This window comes from Muscardinus avellanarius (genome assembly GCF_963383645.1).
Source record: "Muscardinus avellanarius genome assembly, chromosome: 6".
In the NCBI taxonomy this organism is placed as follows: domain Eukaryota; kingdom Metazoa; phylum Chordata; class Mammalia; order Rodentia; family Gliridae; genus Muscardinus; species Muscardinus avellanarius.
Genome location: NC_137791.1, coordinates 138,444,395 through 138,463,128, shown reverse-complemented (window position 1 = coordinate 138,463,128; position 18,734 = coordinate 138,444,395). Strand labels below are relative to the sequence as shown.

The 18,734-nt window shown below is 47.9% G+C and overlaps 1 protein-coding gene across 1 annotated transcript in view; it reads left to right on the top strand.

Annotated features, from left to right (window-relative positions):
- The window catches only part of FAM193A (family with sequence similarity 193 member A), a gene marked incomplete at both ends in the record, with an annotated part of 169,111 nt that overhangs the window by 101,307 nt on the left and 49,070 nt on the right, over window positions 1–18,734 (top strand). The window contains 7 exons of the mRNA XM_080697594.1: window positions 560–707; window positions 7,449–7,526; window positions 8,640–8,752; window positions 8,874–9,116; window positions 10,535–10,688; window positions 10,804–10,983; window positions 17,284–17,532. Of these exons, the coding sequence (XP_080553720.1) occupies window positions 560–707; window positions 7,449–7,526; window positions 8,640–8,752; window positions 8,874–9,116; window positions 10,535–10,688; window positions 10,804–10,983; window positions 17,284–17,532 (1,165 nt within the window). The remainder of the gene's footprint in view (window positions 1–559; window positions 708–7,448; window positions 7,527–8,639; window positions 8,753–8,873; window positions 9,117–10,534; window positions 10,689–10,803; window positions 10,984–17,283; window positions 17,533–18,734) is intronic.

Here is an 18,734-nt window from a genome sequence, read left to right as displayed (position 1 = left end):
AGCTATACCCCTGCCCTATATTTGATTCTTTATTTTGAAACTGGGTCTCACTGAGTTGCAGAGGGCCTAAGTATCTGAGGCTGTCTGCGAACCGCGTTCCTCCAGGTGGGTCTCAGTCTCCGGAATGCTGGGATTACAAGCGTGCGCCACCACGCAAGGCTTGTCATCTTACTCTTTTAATACAGTGTAACTATATCTCTCTGGTTGATTCGAGTTTTCTGTTTTTACCAAGTTTAACTTTTATTTCTCTGTAAATGTTTTATTTGCTCTAGTTCGTTATATTTTAATAGGGAGAAATAGTGTACAACCCATAGGTAGTAAACTAATGACTGGGCTGAGTCTTTTTAAGATGGCGCCACTCCCTGCTCTTTTCTGAGGAGTGCTCCCTCTGAGCATCTCCTTACACTAGCTTCTGCCTGGTGCCCGGCTGGGTGGGGGCTGTTCGTCCTGACAGTGGTGCCCCTGGGCTCTGCAGCAGCCAGGGTCCACGACAGGAGGCAAGGTGACCACAGTGGAAGCCAGCCTCCTTCTGTTCTGTTACAAGCCCTCTTCCTCCTAGGCTGGGAACCACCACGCACGACGCCTGCAACGAGGACACTTACAGCACCTTGCTGCAGAGGTTCCAGCGCTCCGAGGAGGAGCTGCGCAAGGTGGCCGAGGAGTGGCTGGAGTGTCAGAAGAGGATTGACGCCTACGTGGATGAGCAGGTGCGTGCACCCACTTGGGGCCACCTCAGCCACGTCCCCACACTGCCACACCTGCACTAAGCACTGTGCTGTTCAGAGCCCAGTGTCTATCCGCGGCAAACTGTCCACAAGGGTGCGCTGACACTTGGCGGTAGTGAGGAACAGGGGAAGCGGTCATGTGCTGGGCACCAGAGCCCTTCAGAGGAGGGATGCCAAGCCAGGCTTTGAGGTGGTGACCTCTCTTGCCTGTCTCTGGTCTTCTTCAGAGTAGCTTTATTTTAAAAGTCACAGTGTAGCCGGGCGTGGTGGCGCACGCTTGTAATCCCCGCACTTGGGAGGCAGAGACAGGAGGATCGCGCAGGTCCGAAGCCAGTTGCACGTGCTGGCTTAGGAGACCCTGTTTCCAAATAAAAATGTAAAAATAGGTCTGGGAGTGTAGCCCAGAGGTAGAAGGGCTTCCAGGAACCCCAGTACTGCCAAAAAAAAAAAAAAAAAAGTCACAGTGTAGCTGGGCATGTGGTACATGCCTGTAAACCCAGTACTTAGAAAGCTGAGACAGGAGGGTCACAGGTTTGAGGCCAGCCTCAGCAACTCAGTGAGACCCTGTTTCAGAATTAAAAATAAAATAGGGCTAAGAAAATAGAGTTGAAGTAAATGCCCCTGATTTCAGCTTCTGTTAACCCCCCTCAAAAAAATAAAAAAATAAAAAAGGCTGAAGATCTAGCTCAGTGATGAGAGCTACTGGGTTCGATCCCCAGTACTGCAAAACAAATGAATAGGAATGAAAGTCCCCGGTGTATGAGAAGTAAGAAGGAAAAAAGTGTTTGAGACGATAGCAAATAGGACTGATTGTGGATTCAGATGTGTGCTGGTCCTGTGACTGGCCCAGGATCCATGGTGCCACTGGATGCTAGCTCTGCCCTCTGGTAGCATCCTTGTTTGAAGATGGAGCGACTGGAAAGGAGGAGGGACTGTTGTGTGCTGCTCCTACCGTGGACATGTTTGAGAGCTCACCACAGCACGGGGCCGTGGCCGTGTGCGGTCTCTTGCTCACTCCTCATCTTGCTTCTGGCCCTCACTGGCTGCCATGGACGAATTCCAGCCTTCTCTGTTTTCTGCTCTTACACATGTGGCAGAAGGGGTGGCCTTGGGAGACGAGCAGCTCTGCTGTGCCGTGCTCTCAGCCTCTCCTGAAGCAGCGCCTGCCACGCTTTCTGGCATGAGCACTGCCAGGCTTGCTAGGGTTCTTGTTACTCTGTGTACTTTACAGTGGATGTGTCCCTAAATGGAGTTTTGTCTGCTTGTGCAACTAGAGACATTCTCCAGCTGCTCGCCACTGACAGTGAGTCCTCACCTCATCTTGAGATGCTGTGGGAGTGGGCTGTTCCCACACTGTTGCAGTAGCTGTCAGTGTGGCAGATGCTGGGGCCGGCGGGGAGCTGTACAGCTCCACTCAGCTGCCTGAGTGAGGATGGCGAGCCAGCAGGCCGCAGCATTCCCTCTGCAGCCCCCCATCAGGGCTGACCTTGCAGGTAGCCGGCAGCACCATGACGGACGCTCCCCTCGGCCACCCTGCACACGGAGCAGTCTTTCTGTCATCTTGCTGTTTCCGTAGAAGAGAGGTCAGGGGCCAGGAGATGAGGCGAGGCTGGGCAGGCTTCAGCATAGGCTCCTAGGCTCGGCGGTGCATGGCGAGCGTGCTCAGGGGTTGCTGCTCCCTTGGGATCTGCTTGACCTGGGTCTTGTGAAGGGTGCTGGCAGGTGACACCAGACTGCAGGTCTAGATCTGCCCCACGAGTCTGCTTAAACTTTTCCTCCCTGCGAAATGTGAGAATCATTAGACGACTTTTAGGTTTGTTTTGGTTTTGTTGTACTGGAGATGGAACCCAGGGACATTCTACCACTGAGCTATATACCTCTAGCCCTTTTTACTCTGAAACATGGTCTTGCTAAGTTGCCGAGGCTAGCCTGGAAGCTATGATCCTCCTGCCTCAGCCTCTCAAGTACTGGGATTACAGCATTCAGTTCCTCATTCTTTCTTTCTTTCTTTCTTTCTTTCTTTCTTTCTTTCTTTCCTTCCTTTTCTCTCCCTCCCTTCCTCGCTCTCTTTTTCTCTTTTTGCTATACTAGGGATTGAATCCAGGGGCATTCTACCTCAAAGCTATACCTCCCGCCCTAATTTTTTTTTATTTTTTATTTTTTATTTTATTTTATTTCTCGGTAAGTTGCTGACGGCCTCCCTAAACGGCTGAGGCTGGCTTCAAACCTGTGAACTCCTGTCTCAGCCTCCCAAATACTGGGATTATAAATTGCACCACCTCGCCCAGTTGTTTGTTTTTTTTTCCCTTCGGTGCTGGGGGTGAACCCAGGGCATTCTACCTCTGAACTACACCCCCAGCCCCAATTTTTATTCTTTATTTAGGAATGGTCTCAGTGAGTTGTGGAGGGCCTCACTAAGTATCTGAGGCTGTGGACCTGTCATCCTCCTGTCTCAGCCTTTCAAATACTAGGATTATAAGTGTGTGCCACCACATACATGGCTAGATTTTATTTTTAGACACTCTGCTCCTTTTTTTATTTTAGAATGGGGTCTCAAGCTGGGTGTGGTGGCACATTGCCTCTGGGCTCAATTCCCAGTAAACACACACACACACACACACACACACACACACACACACACACACACACAGTGGGGGGGTCTTGCTAAATTGCTTAGGCTGCCCTTGCTAAATTCTCCTGTCTCAGCCTCCCAAATCTTGGGATTACAGGTGTGCCCCACCATACCTGACTCCTCAGTTTGTCTTCAACAGGGATACTGGGTTGGGAGAGGAGTGAGGCCATGTTGGCGAGGATACCCTAAGCTGCAGCAGATGGCGAGCAGTACCCTAGAACCTGAGCAAGCATGAACAGTATAAGCTCGCTGCGGACAGAGCTGCCAACAGCATACCCAGATGTCATCACCTGGCCTTGCTAGAACAATGGCTCAGGGCCACCACAGAGCCACTGGTAGTTACCTCAGTGACAGGGCACTGGCAACTCTGGAACCAGGGTATATTGGGGCTGGTGGCTCACCACGGTTCCTGGGGTGGGGAATGTGCCGAAGCAAGTTGGCAAAAGCTTTAGTTGTGTTTGGACTAGGTGACCTGAGGCTCTAAATCTGAGATGTCATTCACAGAAACCGGTGATGCTGGTAACCACTGCCTGCTGCCCAGCGCTAGTCAAGGACTCACAGAGCACTAGCCTCCTGTGGACTGCGGAAGCAGGCCTTTGTACAGTCCAGAGTCTGGAAGCTTCTCTGAATGGGACCTCCACCTCCCTCTCTCCCAGCCTCCCATGCCAGCATTTCCCTCTGCTCTGCAGCACGGCAGGGCACGCTGAGTCATTTCTGACTTTTCCTCATGTTGCACCAACATTTACTTCTGGGATGGTAGATCTCCTTTAGCGATTTCAGAAAATGGTGAAATCAAATTACAACATAGGTTAGAGAAGGGATGGTAACTGGACCTCTCTGGAGCTGGGTGCCACGTGCAGTGTGTCTAGCCTGCCACTGCTCCGGGCTCCAGGGAATGGTGGTGCTACCACCTCCGGGTGGCAGGAGGCACTCCAGGGCTGGAGCCAGGCAGGGGCAGGGTCCAGTCAGGGCATCTCTATCCTGTCCCTTGGGGAACCTGTGAGGCACTGATGTCTGTGATGGGGTAGTAGATAACAATTCTAGTTTAAAAAAATTTTTGTTTCTTCAGCTAAACTATGACTAAACAGAAATGCCTCGGGACAATTCTTAGGAAGAGGGAAATTCTTTCTTTGCTAAGACCGAAGAATCTTTTAGAAGTAGTAATTTCTAGATGTATCTTGCCTGCAGTTAGATTCACTTAGAAATTAATATATATTGTTGTCACTGCTGTTCGGGAAAAATGGAATGTGTGTAAAAATAGCATTGTATATCTTTTCTCTTGGGGAGAAAAATAGAGTCTTGCTTAAAAGTAAAGCTGAGAGACGGGCGTGGTGGCGCACGCTTGTAATCCCCGCGCTTGGGAGGCTGAGATAGGAGGATCGTGCAGGTTCGAAGCCAGCCTCAGCTGGTTTAAGAGACCCTGTCTCCAAATAAAAATATAAAATAGGTCTGGGATTATAGCCCGGAGGTAGAAGGCCCCTGGGTTCCATTCCCAGTACCACAAAAAAAAAAAAAAAAAAGTAAAGCTGAAGTTGAATTTATTTCTTTAAAATTGTTATATCTTTCTTTAAAAAAAATCACCATTCTTCACTAAAGAAAGTAGAATATGCTTTTTTTTCCTTTTATTTATTTATTTATTTTTGGTGCAGTACTGGGGATTGAACCTAGGGACATTCCACCTCCGAACTACACCTCTAGCCCTATTTTATTATTATTCTTTATTTTGAAACAGGGTCTCACTAAGTTGCAAAGGGCCTCAAAAGTAGTTGAGGCTGGCAGCGAACCTGAATCCTCCTGTCTCAGCCTCCCAAGTACTGGGAATACACGCATGCGCTTATCACACTTGGCTAGAAGACGCATTTTTACATTCATTCTTTTACAAAGAAACTATGAGAAACCAAGATCCCATAATACAAAGTAGGGAAATTGAGCACGTCTTTTGTGGCCGTCCTGGGGGTTGAACCCTGGGGTACTCTCCCACTGAACTGCACCCCAGCCTTTGGTCTTGCTGAGTTGCCAGGGTGACTTCAGACTTGGCAGTCCTCCTGCCTCAACCTCCTGAAGAGTGGGGATCACAGGCTTACACTACTGCGCCCAGTGTTGAACCATTTTAGTAAAATCCAGGGTGCCACTGTGGAATGGGGAGAGAAGGGATGGCTTCAAACAACTGAAATGTATTTTGTCAGAGTTCTGGAAGCCAGAAGCCCAAAGTCAAGGTTTCATTGGGCCATGTTTTCTGCTGAAAGGCGCTGGGGGAGACCCTTCCTTCTGCCTCCTCAGCTCCATTCTCCATGTGTCACTTATTGTAAACCCTTGGAATGGGTATCATTTGCTTCTAATCAAGGAGCATTTTAAAAATGCATACTAACCCAGAGGCTCAAAATGGTCAACACTTGTAAAATAATTCTCTGTTCACAAACAGGCAGGATTGAGGGAGACAGCTGACAGCTTGGAAATTAGCTGCTTTGGCCGGGCGTGGGGGCGCACGCTTGTCATCCCAGCACTCGGGAGGCTGAGACCGGAGGATCGCAGTTCGCAGGTAGCCTCAGCTACTTAGTGAGGCCCTCTGCAACTCAGTGAGACCTTGTTTCAAAATAAAAAGAATAAAACATAGGGCAGGGGGTGTAGCTCAGAGGTCATATACCCCTGGGTTCCATCCCCAGACCCGCAAAAAAAAAAAAAAAAGAAAGAAAGAAATTAGTTGCTTTGTTTGCTTTTAAAAATTCATCCTTCCAGCCAGGTGTGGTGGCGCAGGCTTGGGAAGCTGAGACAGGAGGATCGCATAGGTTTGAAGCCAGCCTCAGCTACTGAGTGTTCGATGAAGGATGTGATAGAACCTACTCTAAAACTTGGGGCCCACGGACCGTGATGGCACACACTCTCGATCCCTGTGCTTGGGAGGCTAAGACAGGAAGACCACAGGTTTGTGGCTAGCCTCGGTTAAAATAAGAAGACGACTTGGGGGCCTGAGTCACATATGCAGAGGAGGAAGGACGAGTCTAGGTCTGCTGCTTTTCCGTTCACGTTAGTGACTCGGCCATCTCAGGTTTTCTGTTTTGGTCATAACAGTTTCACACCGGTTTCTGCATAGCACGTCATTGCGTCATCTAGATCAAGGAACGGTGGTGAACTCACGTGAGTGGTGTAGTGGGCCAGCACAAGCATCCTCATGCGTCTCGTGCCTGCCGCACGTGCTGGCTCCGCCCTCGGCAGGCGCAGGGGTGAGCACACCTCTGTAGAGGAAAGACTCCGCCTTCCACAGCGGGGAGGCCTGGAGGGGAAAAGACCTAGGACGAGAGTAAGATGCTGAGATGGAGTACCTGGAACGTATTTGTAGTGTTGTATCTCTGTTAACAGATAATGTTTCGTAGATAAACACACACACATACGTCATTAGTATTTTTAAAAATCTCTCCTTGAATCCAGGCATGGTGGCACATGCCCGGATTCCCAGTATTTGTGGGAGGCTCAGACACAGGAGGATCACAGCTTTGAGGACAGCATGTGGTAACTTAGGAAGATCCTGTTTCAGTATAAAGAACAAATAGTGCTGAGGGTGCACCTCATTGATAGAATGCTCCTGGATTCAATCCTCACGTCACACAAAAAATAAAAATAAAAGAATCTTCCCTTGGGAAGGTGTGTGGTTGTGCCGGGCGTGGTGGGCACGCTTGTAATCCCTGCGCTTGGGAGGCCGAGACAGGAGGACCGCACAGGTTCAAAGCCAGCCTCAGCTACTGAGTGAGGCTCTCAGCAACTTAGTGAGACTGTTTCCAAATAAAGTATAAAAATAGGTCTAGGAGTATAGCCTGGAGATAGAAAGCCCCTGGGTTCAAGCCAGGCATGGTGGTGCATGCTTGTAATCCCAGCACTTGACAGGAGGATCACCCAGGGAAAAGCCCCTGGGTTCCACCCCCAGTACCACAAAAAAATGAATAAAGAAAATAAAAATAAAACAAAGACTAAAAAAAAATGGGGCGAGAGGAGTAGCTTGGAGGTCGAATGCCCCTGCATTCCATCCCCAAACCTAAAAAAAAAAGTATGTCGTTGATGCTGGTGCCAGTTTGTCGTCGTTTACACGCCCTCTCTAGATGACAGTGAAGTCCAAGCAGCGCGTGTTCACAGAGGACTGGGAGATGTTTAAGCAAAGGCGACTCGTTGAAGAGCAGGTAAGATTGTCATTGGGAGAGGCAAGTAGAGAAAGCCCTCTTCACTGAGCAAATAGCACCTTTGCACATGGGCATGCTCTCACGGCCTGAGACCCTTTGAGGACCATGTGAGCATATTTTGCCAGTGTCAAAGCCTCAAGGGAAACCGACTTTATTTACTTATTTTCTAATCTTCTGTATATTTCTGAAGGAAAACCCATGTTCACTGAGTAACCTTGTCTAGTGCACAGCAGGCCTGGGGACTTTACAGATGAGGTTGCCCTGAGGCCACAAAGAGCGTGGCATGTGTGAGGCCAGGGCTGTGGGCTGTCCCCGAGTCACAGAGCTGGAGCTCAGCCCCGTCTCTCCAGGCAGTGTGAAGAGCCATGCCTTGAGCTGGTGCTGACAGGCCTCGTCTACACCCTTCCTCCTTGTCCCCGTGGTGCCACCTCTAGACACCTTGCCTCTGCTCTCTGCTCTCACAGTTGACCTTCCTGTGATTGGTTTGGGGGCCCTTGTTTTTTGTTGTTTTGTTTTAATAAACTTGCTTCTGTGAGTGCTGACTCATCTGCTTCCTGGACCTCCGTTTCCTTTGCAAACTCCATGCCCTTGGCCTTTCTTTAAATGTTGATGGTTCCCTGCCCTCTCTTCTGTATGTTCCCTTCGGCCACTTCCTGTTCGGTTTTCAACACTTGTCCAGAACACCGTCTCTTGAAATCAGGATGCCCAGGTGATGGGAAGTTTGGGCTTCGCTTCCCTGGAAGCTCCCGGGCCCAGCTGTCCTCTCTTCTTTCACATGTCAGTCTCAGTTTGTAGCTCTGTCCTGATACCAGTACACAGCACACAGCAAATGGGGTAAAGGTTAGGGTGTAGCCCTGCCTTCCAGGTCTGCTGTGAGGGACTGTGTTTGCTGGAGACAGAAGCATTTGGATGGTTTCTGGTACCTGAGTCCTCGGGTGGCGTAGCCTTGGCTATAGATTCCAGGGCGCTGCCACTGTTTACTGGTGCTGTCCACCTGAAGAAGCAGTGCCCACTGGTTTCTCGGTGAATCTGCTACATTTCTAAAATATGTGGTTCATGAATTAGGGGAAGTGTCTTGCAAAATTAAGCTATTGTTTGATAATTTTCCTCTAGTTAACTAATAAAAAAACGGTTACTGGTGAGAACAACTTCACAGACACCATGAGGCACATGCTGTCATCCCGGCTGAGCATGCCCGACTGCCCCAACTGCAACTACAGGAGAAGGTGAGCCGAGCTGCCGACTGCAGCCCGCACCAAACCAGGTGAAGGTCAGGAATCGACCTTCAGAGAACGTGATGACCTTGGGTGTTGGCTGTCTTGGTAACTGTCCTTCATTCCCGATCAGATGTGCTTGCGATGACTGCAGCCTCTCACACATCCTCACTTGTGGCATCATGGACCCCCCCGTCACCGACGACATCCACATCCACCAGCTACCCCTGCAAGCGGATCCTGCTCCCGACTATCTCTCTGAGATGCGCCCGCCTAGCGTGTCATCAGCAAGCTCAGGGTCGGGCTCCAGCTCTCCCATCACAATTCAGCAACATCCCAGACTCATCCTCACAGACAGTGGCTCTGCACCAACTTTGTAAGTTGTGACTTCGGATAATCCAGTGATGAGAATTAGGCAGTAATGGCTATAAAATAAGAACATCATTATAGTGCTTTTTGTGACAAATGACCTTTTGTTTTAAGCAACTTTTAAAATACAAAATCATTAAACTCAAAGTTTGACACTCATTTCCAAAAAAACATGGTAAATTAATAAATGCCAGTGTAATAAAAACCTCTTGGTATGCAGGGGAGTCTCCCCATCGTCCTGGTGGGTGGCCAGCCACTGTTCATCCTCTTCACCGTCGGTCTAGCATTCATGCTCGTCCCATGTCTTGCTGAAAGCGCAGATGACCACCTTAGCAAGCCCGTGGGAATTTCTGCTCTGTGTTCCGTATTTTTAGGCGTGTACTTTGTATGGGTGAGGTGGCCGTGCCCTCTCACCAGCCGCCACATTGTAAGGTGGCTGGTCCTTCGTGTGGCCTCTGGGCAGCTTCTTATGGTGACTTCTGGGAGTGTCACACACAGATGGTATTAGTTATTTAGGCAGACTTAGGTGTCTATCGTACGAGTATTACAGAACATACAGCCATATGAATTTCTTATAGTGACTGGTTTTTTTCCTTGAGTCTTTAAATTTTCAATTTGGACTTCTCAAAACCCAGAATATTTTTCTTTCTTTTCTGGGGTTGAACCCAGGGGCCTTGCGCATGCTAGAAAAGTGTTCTATCACTGAGCTACATCCCTAAGCCTTTTTATTTTTATTTTTGAGAAAGGGTCTATTTTTTTTCTTTTTCTTTTTTTTTTTTTTTTTTTTTTTTTTTCAGTACTGGGGATTGAACCCAAGGGCATTCTACCACCAAGCTATATCTCCAGGCCTTTGTTATTTTTTGTTTTGAAACAGGGTCTCACTAGTATGCTGAGGCTGGCTGCAAACCTACAATCCTCCTGTCTCAGCCTCCCAAGTCCTAGGATTACAAACGTGTGCCAGCACACCCAGCGAGAAAGGGTCTTAAGTAGCCTAGGCTGGCCTGGAACTTGAGACCCTGTTGTCTCGGCCTCCTGCATAGCTGGGATTGCAGGCATGTGCCATTGCACCCAATTATACCCCTTTAATTTTAATTAAAAATTATGTCTTCTTTGGAGTGGCAAATGGAATAATTTTATATCAGGGCATTTCAAGTCAAACAAAAATATAATATCCATTGATCTGGTATTTGGTGGCTTCCTTAGTATTTCTACTTTTGGAGGTTTTTTCATTCTTTTCTACTAGGTAGCACAAAGACCCTCTTCCAGGTGTCTCCTCTCCTATTTGGGTGACCAAGAGAAGCCCATAGTGTGTGTGTGTGATGCTTTGTAGTACTCTGAAGGGTAGAAGAGGTATCTGTGCCCAGGGGCTGGTTCCTGACTGTCCTCTCCAGTTGAAAGGCCTCGTGACCATTTCTGTTGTCTCAGTTGTAGTGATGATGAAGACGTTGCACCGCTGTCAGCCAAGTTTGCTGACATTTATCCACTGAGTAACTACGACGATACTGAGGTGGTGGCCAACATGAATGGGATCCACAGTGAACTGAATGGTGGTGGGGAAAACATGGCCCTGAAAGATGAGGTATGGGCATGGTTTCTTTGTAGCCACAGTAAGTGCCATGATATGCTAATCTGAAGTTAAATTTCTCTGTTCTTCTGTTTTGGAAAGTGTAAGTTACAAAAGGCTGTTTCTCCAGTCCCCTCAGGTAAGCAGTACCAGTAGTAGTTCTTCAGAAGCTGATGACGAAGAAGCAGATGGTGAGAGCAGTGGGGAGCCCCCAGGACCTCCAAAGGAAGACGAGGCCCCAGGGAACGGGGACCTCAGGACACAGGAGAGTAAAGTGGACACGCCTCCCCCCTCTTACCCGGCTCAGCAGGTAGGGTTTCGTGTTTCAAATTTCGTCAAAAAAAATTCTTTCACTATATATTTTCTCCAAGCATGAGCATTAGTAAGTGGAAAATTACAGCTGATTGTTGTGGTGAACCTCTGTAATCCCAGTACTTTGGAGGCTGAGACAGTTGGATCGCAGGTTCAAGGATAGTCTTGGCAAGTAGTGAGGCTTTCATCAACTTTGTTTCAAAATAAAAAGGATTAGGGTGTAGCTCGGAGGTAGAATACTATCTATCTTGATCTTGCAGCCGCCCATGGTTGCTTTTTATCAGTAAGTGTCACAGAAGGCTTTTTGTCTATGTAGAAACAAGGATGGGATTTAAGAAAATAATAAACCAGGCGTGGTGGCGCATGCCTGTAATCCCTGTATTTGGGAGGCTGAGATAGGAGGATCACAGGTTCCAGGACAGCCTCAACAAGTAGTGAGGCTCTCATCAACTTAGCCAAGACCCTGTTTCCAAGTCAGAAATAAAATTGGGCTGGGGGTGTAGCTCGAAGGTAGAATGCCTTTGTCAAAAAAATCCCCAGGACCACACACACACACACACAAAAGAAATAGTTCCCAGTAACACACACACACAAATGGCAATGGCCCCAGTTAAAAAAAAAAAAACCACACACACACACACACAGAGAGAAATGCGTAAATTTTAGTGTATGTGTTTGTTTTACCCAAGGGACATTCTACCTCTGAGCTTCACCCTGAGCCCTTTTTATTTTTTGTTTTGAAACATCATCTCGCTAAATTGCTGAGGCTGTCCTTACACCTGAAATTCTCCTAGGAACTTTTTTCTTTTTTCTCTATTTCATATTTGTTTTTCTGTTAAGCAAAGGTGACAGTACTATACCAGGCTGTGTTTTTTCCTGTAGACTGGAAGTTTTACAACAGATACTAAATAGGTGTTTCTGATTTTTTGTTTTGTTTTTGGTCCTGGGGATGGAACCCAGGGGCCTCGACCTCCAGGCTACACCCCTAACCTGCCCTTGTTCTTTGCTGCCTTCCCCTTTCCTCTGGTGATGGGCACTTACATTGTTTTTTCCCTTTCTGGATCATTATAAACTATTCATTGGGCAATCTTATGCATCTGACATTGAGAAAGTGTGTAGCAGACATACATATCTATCTCCCTGGGACTGGCCAGGCAGTGAGTACTGGGTCAGAACATCTCGAAGTGGGATCAGGTGAGACTGTGACAGCCTCCCCAGTATCCAAAAACATTGCTGACACAAGCTGGGCACAGCGGTAAATATCTGTAATCTTAGTCTTCGGAGGCTGAGCCAGGAAGATCACAGGTTCAAGGCCCACTTCAACAACTTAGCCAAATCCTGTTTCAAAATAAAGGAGAAAATAGAACTGGGGGTGTAGCTTGGAGGTAGAATGTCCTGGGTTCAACCCCTAGTATCACACATAAAAAAAGACTGTTGGTATAGTTTGGGAGTTTTGCCAGTCTGATAATGGGAAATGATAATCCCGTGGTTTCAGTTTTCATTTTGCTTTTATGGGTCAACATACTTTTCATACATTTAAGTACTCTTTATTTTCTTTTCTGCCATACTATTGAGTTAGACTGGATATAAATCCTTTAGCACATACACGATTTGCACTAATTTTTCTTGGTTTAATAGTGTACCCATTAGTTTTGTTATGTTGTCTTTTGTAAAACAGAAGTTTTTGGTTTTGAAGCATTACAGCTTACTATTTTTTTCTCTTCCAGTCATGCTTTGGATATATTACTGAGAACAACACTTTTACCTAACAAACTGTTTTCTTCTAGAAGATTAACAACTTCAGCTGTTACTTAGGGGCTATGATTCACTTTACTGGATGTTTGCTTATGGTATGAGGTTAGAGTCTGCATTCACCATTTTTGTATGTAGATATCCAATTTCCCCAATACCAGTACTGTTTGCCAGAAAAACTGTCCCTTCCCCTACTGAATTGCTTTGGCCATTCGTTGAAAATCTGATATGTGCCGGGCGTGGTGGCTCACGATTGTTAATCCCCACGCTTGGGAGGCAGAGACAGGAGGATCGCGCAGGTTCAAAGCCAGCCGCGCACGCTGGCTTAGGAGACCCTGTTTCTAAATTAAAAATATAAAATAGGTCTGGGAGTGTAGCCCGGAGGTAGAAGGGCTTCCAGGAACCCCAATACCACCAAAAGAAAAAAAAAAAAAAAAGAAAAAGAAAATCTGATATGTTGTAGGCCAGGCGTGGTGGCACACGCTTGTAATCCCCGCACTTGGGAGGTGGAGACAGGAGGATGGCGCTGGTTTGGAGCCAGCCTCGCTGGCTTAAGAGACCCTGTTTCCAAATAAAAAGTATAAAATGGGTCTGGGAGTGTAGCCCGGAGGTAGAAGGGCTTCCGGGAACCCCGGTACCACCCAAAAAAAAAAAAAATCTGATATGTTGCTGGGCGTGGTGGCACATGCTTGTAATCCCCGTGCTTGGGAGACAGAGACAGGAGGATCGCGCAGGTTCGAAGCCAGCCACACGCGCTGGCTTAAGAGACCTTGTTTCCAAATAAAAAGTATAAAATAGGTCTGGGAGTGTAGCCCGGAGGTAGACGGGCTTCCAGGAACCCCAGTACCACCACAAAAAAAAAAAAAATCTGATATGTTGTAAATTAGGGCTCAAGCCACGACTCCATTCTGTTCACTTGGTCTTTGTCTGTACCCCTGGCAGTTCACTTGACTACTGCTTTGGGTACATTTGTCCTTAGGTTCAGAGTAGTTTTAGTTTGAAGCAAAGGCGAACAGTGGATGCAGAGATTGTCTGCCTTGGCTCTGCACCTCACAGCCTCCCGCTGTCAGAATCCCACAGCAGAGGAGCAGGGTGGTCACGGCTACCAGGGATCGCCAGAAACAGCCGATCGGCCTCCTCCCAGCAGGCCTGTGCTTCCTCGTTTTGCAGGGCTGCTGGGCCCTTACTGAGATGGTTCTGTTTATCCCTCCTGAGGTTTCTTGAGCTTCTCGGGTCTATAGATTAGTGTTTTTCATCAAGTGAAAGTGAGATTATTGGCCCTTATTTCTTTTGTGGCAGGGGCAAGGGATACTGGGGATTGAACCCAAGGACATTCTACTCCCGAACTATACCCCCAACCCTGTTTTTTATTCTTTATTTTGAAATAGGGTCTTAGCGAGTTGTGGAGGACCTCACTATAGCTGAGGATGGCCTCAAACCTCCCACCCTCCTGTCTCAGCCTCCTAAGTACTGGGATTGCATGTGTGTTCCACTCTACTTGCTCTTCCATTATTTCCTTAAAGATTATTCTCAGCCCCACTAGTTTGTTTGTTTGTTTGTTTGTTTATTGCAGTGTTGGGGATGAAGGGCATTGTACCTCCGAGCTATACCTCAAGCCCTATTCTTTTTTCTTTTTTTGGTGGTACTGGGGATGAAACCCTCTACCTCCAGTCTACTCCAGACCTATTTTATATTTTTTTATTTGGAAACAGGATCTCTTTTGGGGGGGGGGGCATCTGGAGATGGAACCCGTGGGCATTAGGCCTCCGAGCTACACCCCCTGCCCTATTTTTTATTCTTCATTTTGAAACAGGGTCTCACTGAGTTGCAGTGGGCCTCACTAGGTAGCTGAGGCTGTCCGTGAACCGTGATCCTCCTGTCTCAGCCTCCCAAATGCTGGGATTACAAGCGTGCTCCACCACGCCCGGCTTGGAAACAGAGTCTCTTAAAGGCAGCGAGGCTGCTTCGAACCTGCATGATACTCCTGTCTCTGCCTCCCAAGTGTGGGGATTACAAGCGTGCGCCACCACGCACAGCTGAAACCCTATTTTTTAGTCTTTTTATTTTTGAAACAGGTCTCACTGAGCTGCGAAGGGCATTACTAAGTAGCTTAGACTGTCCATGAACCGTTAATCCTCTGGTCTCAGCCTCCCAAATGCTGGGATTACAAGTGTGCACCACCACGCCCAGCACCCTAGTCCTTTTTATTTTTAGTTTTTTGAAACAGGGTCTCATCCAGGTGTGGTGTTGCATGCTTGTAATCCCAGTACTTAGGAGGCTGAGACAAGAGGATAAGGGGTTCGTGGTCATCCTTGGCTACTTAGGCCCTCTGCAACTCAGTGAGACCCTGTTTCCTGTTTAAAAAAAAAAAAAAAAAAGAAAAAGAAACTAGGGCTGGAGGTGTAGCTCAGAGGTATAATGCTCCTGGGTGCAATCCCTAGTTCCCTCCCCCCAAAAAGAAAATGGACATGAGGGGAGGAAGGAAGAAAGGAAGGAAAGAAAGGAAGAAGAAAAGAAACAAGATCTTACTAGATTGCTGAGAGGCTTGTTAAGTTGCTGAGGCTGTCTTTGAACATGCAGTCAATCCACCTCATCTGCCTCCAAGTACTGGATAACAGGCCTGCACCACCACGCCCAGCTTTCATTTTTTCCTTAAACGCTATTCTCCTTTTCTGTCTCCTCGTCCTGGACTTCAGTGGTGCATGTGGGTGCTCGCTCCCTAGGCTGAGTTCTTTTGCATCACTGATGAGCTCTGTTCTTCACATGGACCCTTTCAGTTGCTCTGATGAGAGTTCATACCTCTTCTGCCTTCTGAACACTGCTTTCAGGGTTTAAGTCTCATTCTTCTTCTAGTTTCTCTCCTTGTTGTCGTTCCCTGTATGATGCAACTTGATTTATCATGCTGTCCTTTTCCTGACCTCATGGCTGACTGTCCTTTTCCTGCTTCTAGAGGCTGCCTATCCTTTTTCTGTTCTTAGTGGCTGGCTGTCCTTTTCCTGTTCCTAGTGGCTGGCTGTCTTTTTCCTGTTCCTAGTGGCTGCCTGTCCTTTTCCTGCCCCTCGTGGCTGGCTGTCCTTTTCCTGTTCCTCATGGCTGGCTGTCCTTTTTCTTTTTGTGGCTGGCTGTCCTTTTTTGCAGGAATGTGCATCACCTTTGGCTTTTCCTTTGCATGTCTCTGTGTGTGTGTGTGTGTGTGTGTGTGTGTGTACCTGGGAAGTGAACCCACGGGCATTCTACCTCTGAGCTACACCCCTTGCCCATTTTTAATTCTTTATTTTGAAACAAGGTCTCAGTAAGTTGCGGAGGGCCTGACACGTAGCTGAGGCTGAGAACCTGCGATCCTCCTGTCTCGGCCTCCCAAGTACTGAGATTACAAGCTTGCGCCACCACACCTGGTTTTTGCATGTCTCCGAAATTTTTAATGAAAACTGAACTTTTAAATGATGTAGCCACTTTGCATTCTGATTTTGCCCTTCAGGGCTACTTCTTGTTTTTGTTCTTTGTGTTCTATTGTTTTTCAGGGCTTACATTGCAGAATCTGCATCCCTATACCGCGTGGCCACTGATGTCTCAGCACACCTTTTTGTGTGTTTGTTAGCCTGGCTTTTGTCAGTCTCCACTGGCCTGCTTGGCTTATTGAGTCCACTGACGATTCGGGTGGAGGTTCCCCGTGCACCATTAAGCCCAGGGCTTCTGTGTATCCACACATCTGTTGTGGTTTGGGGAGCATTTGCTCCCACCACTCTCGAGATAGCTCTGGTCCTTCCTTCCTCTGAGACTGGAAGCCTCCCTGTGTGCTGCTGCCTCCTGGGCAGCTTGCGAGCCGAGGAACCCGAGGAGCCTTTCATGGCTCGCAGGTCCAGGACTCCCTGGGGTTTCTGTTTCTTCTGCCCCCCACCCCACCAACCTCGCAGAGCTATGGGCTTCCTTGTCAGTCCCTCCTGCATTCAGCACTCGTGCTGGCTCGCCCTCCTTGGTGTAGGCTGCTTTTCTCCAGGAGCTGCTCTGAGGGTGCTGTTGGCACTGCCCATGAACTGGGGTGGGGAGGGGAAAGGCCAGGCGAGATGACCAGCAGGCAGCTCGTGAGAAGAAAGTGTTCTGCTCGGGCTGGAAGGGCTGTCTTTGCAGTTGGGTTCAGTTCTACCTTTGCATTAAAGGAGAGAGCTCATCGGCCTCGCTGCGCCTGCGCTGGGGCTGCCTCTCTCCTTCCTTGTGTCATCTGTCTAGCTTTGATGCAGCAGTAGGCGCCTAGGAGCAGAGCCACCATGTCTCTTCTCCCAGCTCCCTCTCGCCCTTGTCCTCAGTCAGGCGCAGGATGTAGATTGGCGCTGCCACCTCAGCAGACCCCGCTGGGTAACGAGGTACACCTCTCACCTCTCGCAGTCTTGCCCAGCCCCTCCTCCGCCTCAGGCAGGCGTCCTGGAAAGACCCACCAGTGCCTTTGTATTTGCTTACCCAGTACGTAGCAGAATTTGACCAACTCTTACTTAATTCATACCATTTTTTCCTTCACATTAAACAAGTGCTTCTTTTTCTTTCCTTTTAGGCAGAACAAACTCCGAACACTTGTGAATGTCATGTTTGTAAACAAGAAGCCTCTGGGCTGACGCCATCAGCAGTGGCCGGAGCCCTTCCTCCCGGCCACCAGTTCCTAAGCCCAGAGAAGCCCACGCCCCCTGCGCTGCACCTATACCCCCACATCCACGGACACGTGCCTCTGCACACCGTCCCACACCTGCCTCGCCCACTCATCCACCCTACCTTGTACTCGGCGCCGCCCTTCACACACAGTAAGGTAAGCTGGGCCAAAGACCCTGGAAACTCAGCACTCACAGGCGTGTTTACGTGAAGGGCACGGGTCGGCAACTGTGTGCAGTCCCTGCTCTCAACAGCGGGTCTGTAAATGCTCGCTTCTGCCACGACCTCCCGAGCACTAGGGCTTTCAAACTCTCCAGGTGTTTAAAAAAAGATTAAAACATCCTGAAGTTTATTTTTTATTCATTCAGAATTGACCAAAACGTAAGAGTTTTCAGATGCTGCTGCTAACAGGTTAAACTCAGGGATACTTCATGTGAGTTCATTTATCTATATGTGACCTTCCAGTACCTAATTCTTTTCCTTAAATATAGCATAAGTCCTGCCATTGCCTGAGCTCTACAGGGTTTAGCGATTTTGCTTCCCTAGTATACAAACTCGGACCGTATAGAAACACACAAGTCTAAAGCAGAGCCCGAAGGGCAGTGCCATAGGAAATCATGCCACTCTGGGATTATGGAGCGCTAGCCAGAGGCCAGGCAGGAGGGTCTCCAGAAACAAAACACTGTGAAGAGCCACAAGATAATTGTTTATTGTGTTTCTTCTTAGAGAACCCTACACAAAAGTGTGTTTAGTGCCTTGAGCTTCTAGTGAAGGTTTAGTTGGTTTCATTATTTGCACCTTAAATAGCTATGCCCCTCTAGCTGTTTTGAACTTACCTTTGTTTTTGTTTCTGTTTTTTTGGTACTAGGGCTTGAACTCAGGGACATTCTACCTCTGAACTATACCCTTAGCCCTATTTTTTATTCTTTATTTTTAAAACAGGGTGTCACTAAGTTGTGGAGGGCCTCACGAAGTAGCTGAGGCTGGCTGCAAACCTGAGCCCCTCTTGTCTCAGCCTCCTAAGTACTGGAATTACAGTGTGCATGACCACACCTGGTTGAACTTATCTTTGTTGATTCACCATAATTCTTACTATTTTTCATTTTTCTTTACATCAGTTATTCTCGTACAAAATTATCTATGATCATTCGAAAATAGAATTTTTTCCACGTTCAACTAATTTATATTTAAACCAATAGTTCTTAACCAGAAGAGAAAAGGAGAACATGATGTTGAAAGGACTTTTCTGGACCGCAAGCATGCTTTCTCCTCCTGGAGGGGCACTACAGAGGGGTCTATGTAGCCCATAAATGGGGTGTTTGCTGGGGAGGATGTAGGGAGATTAAAACCACAGGTTTA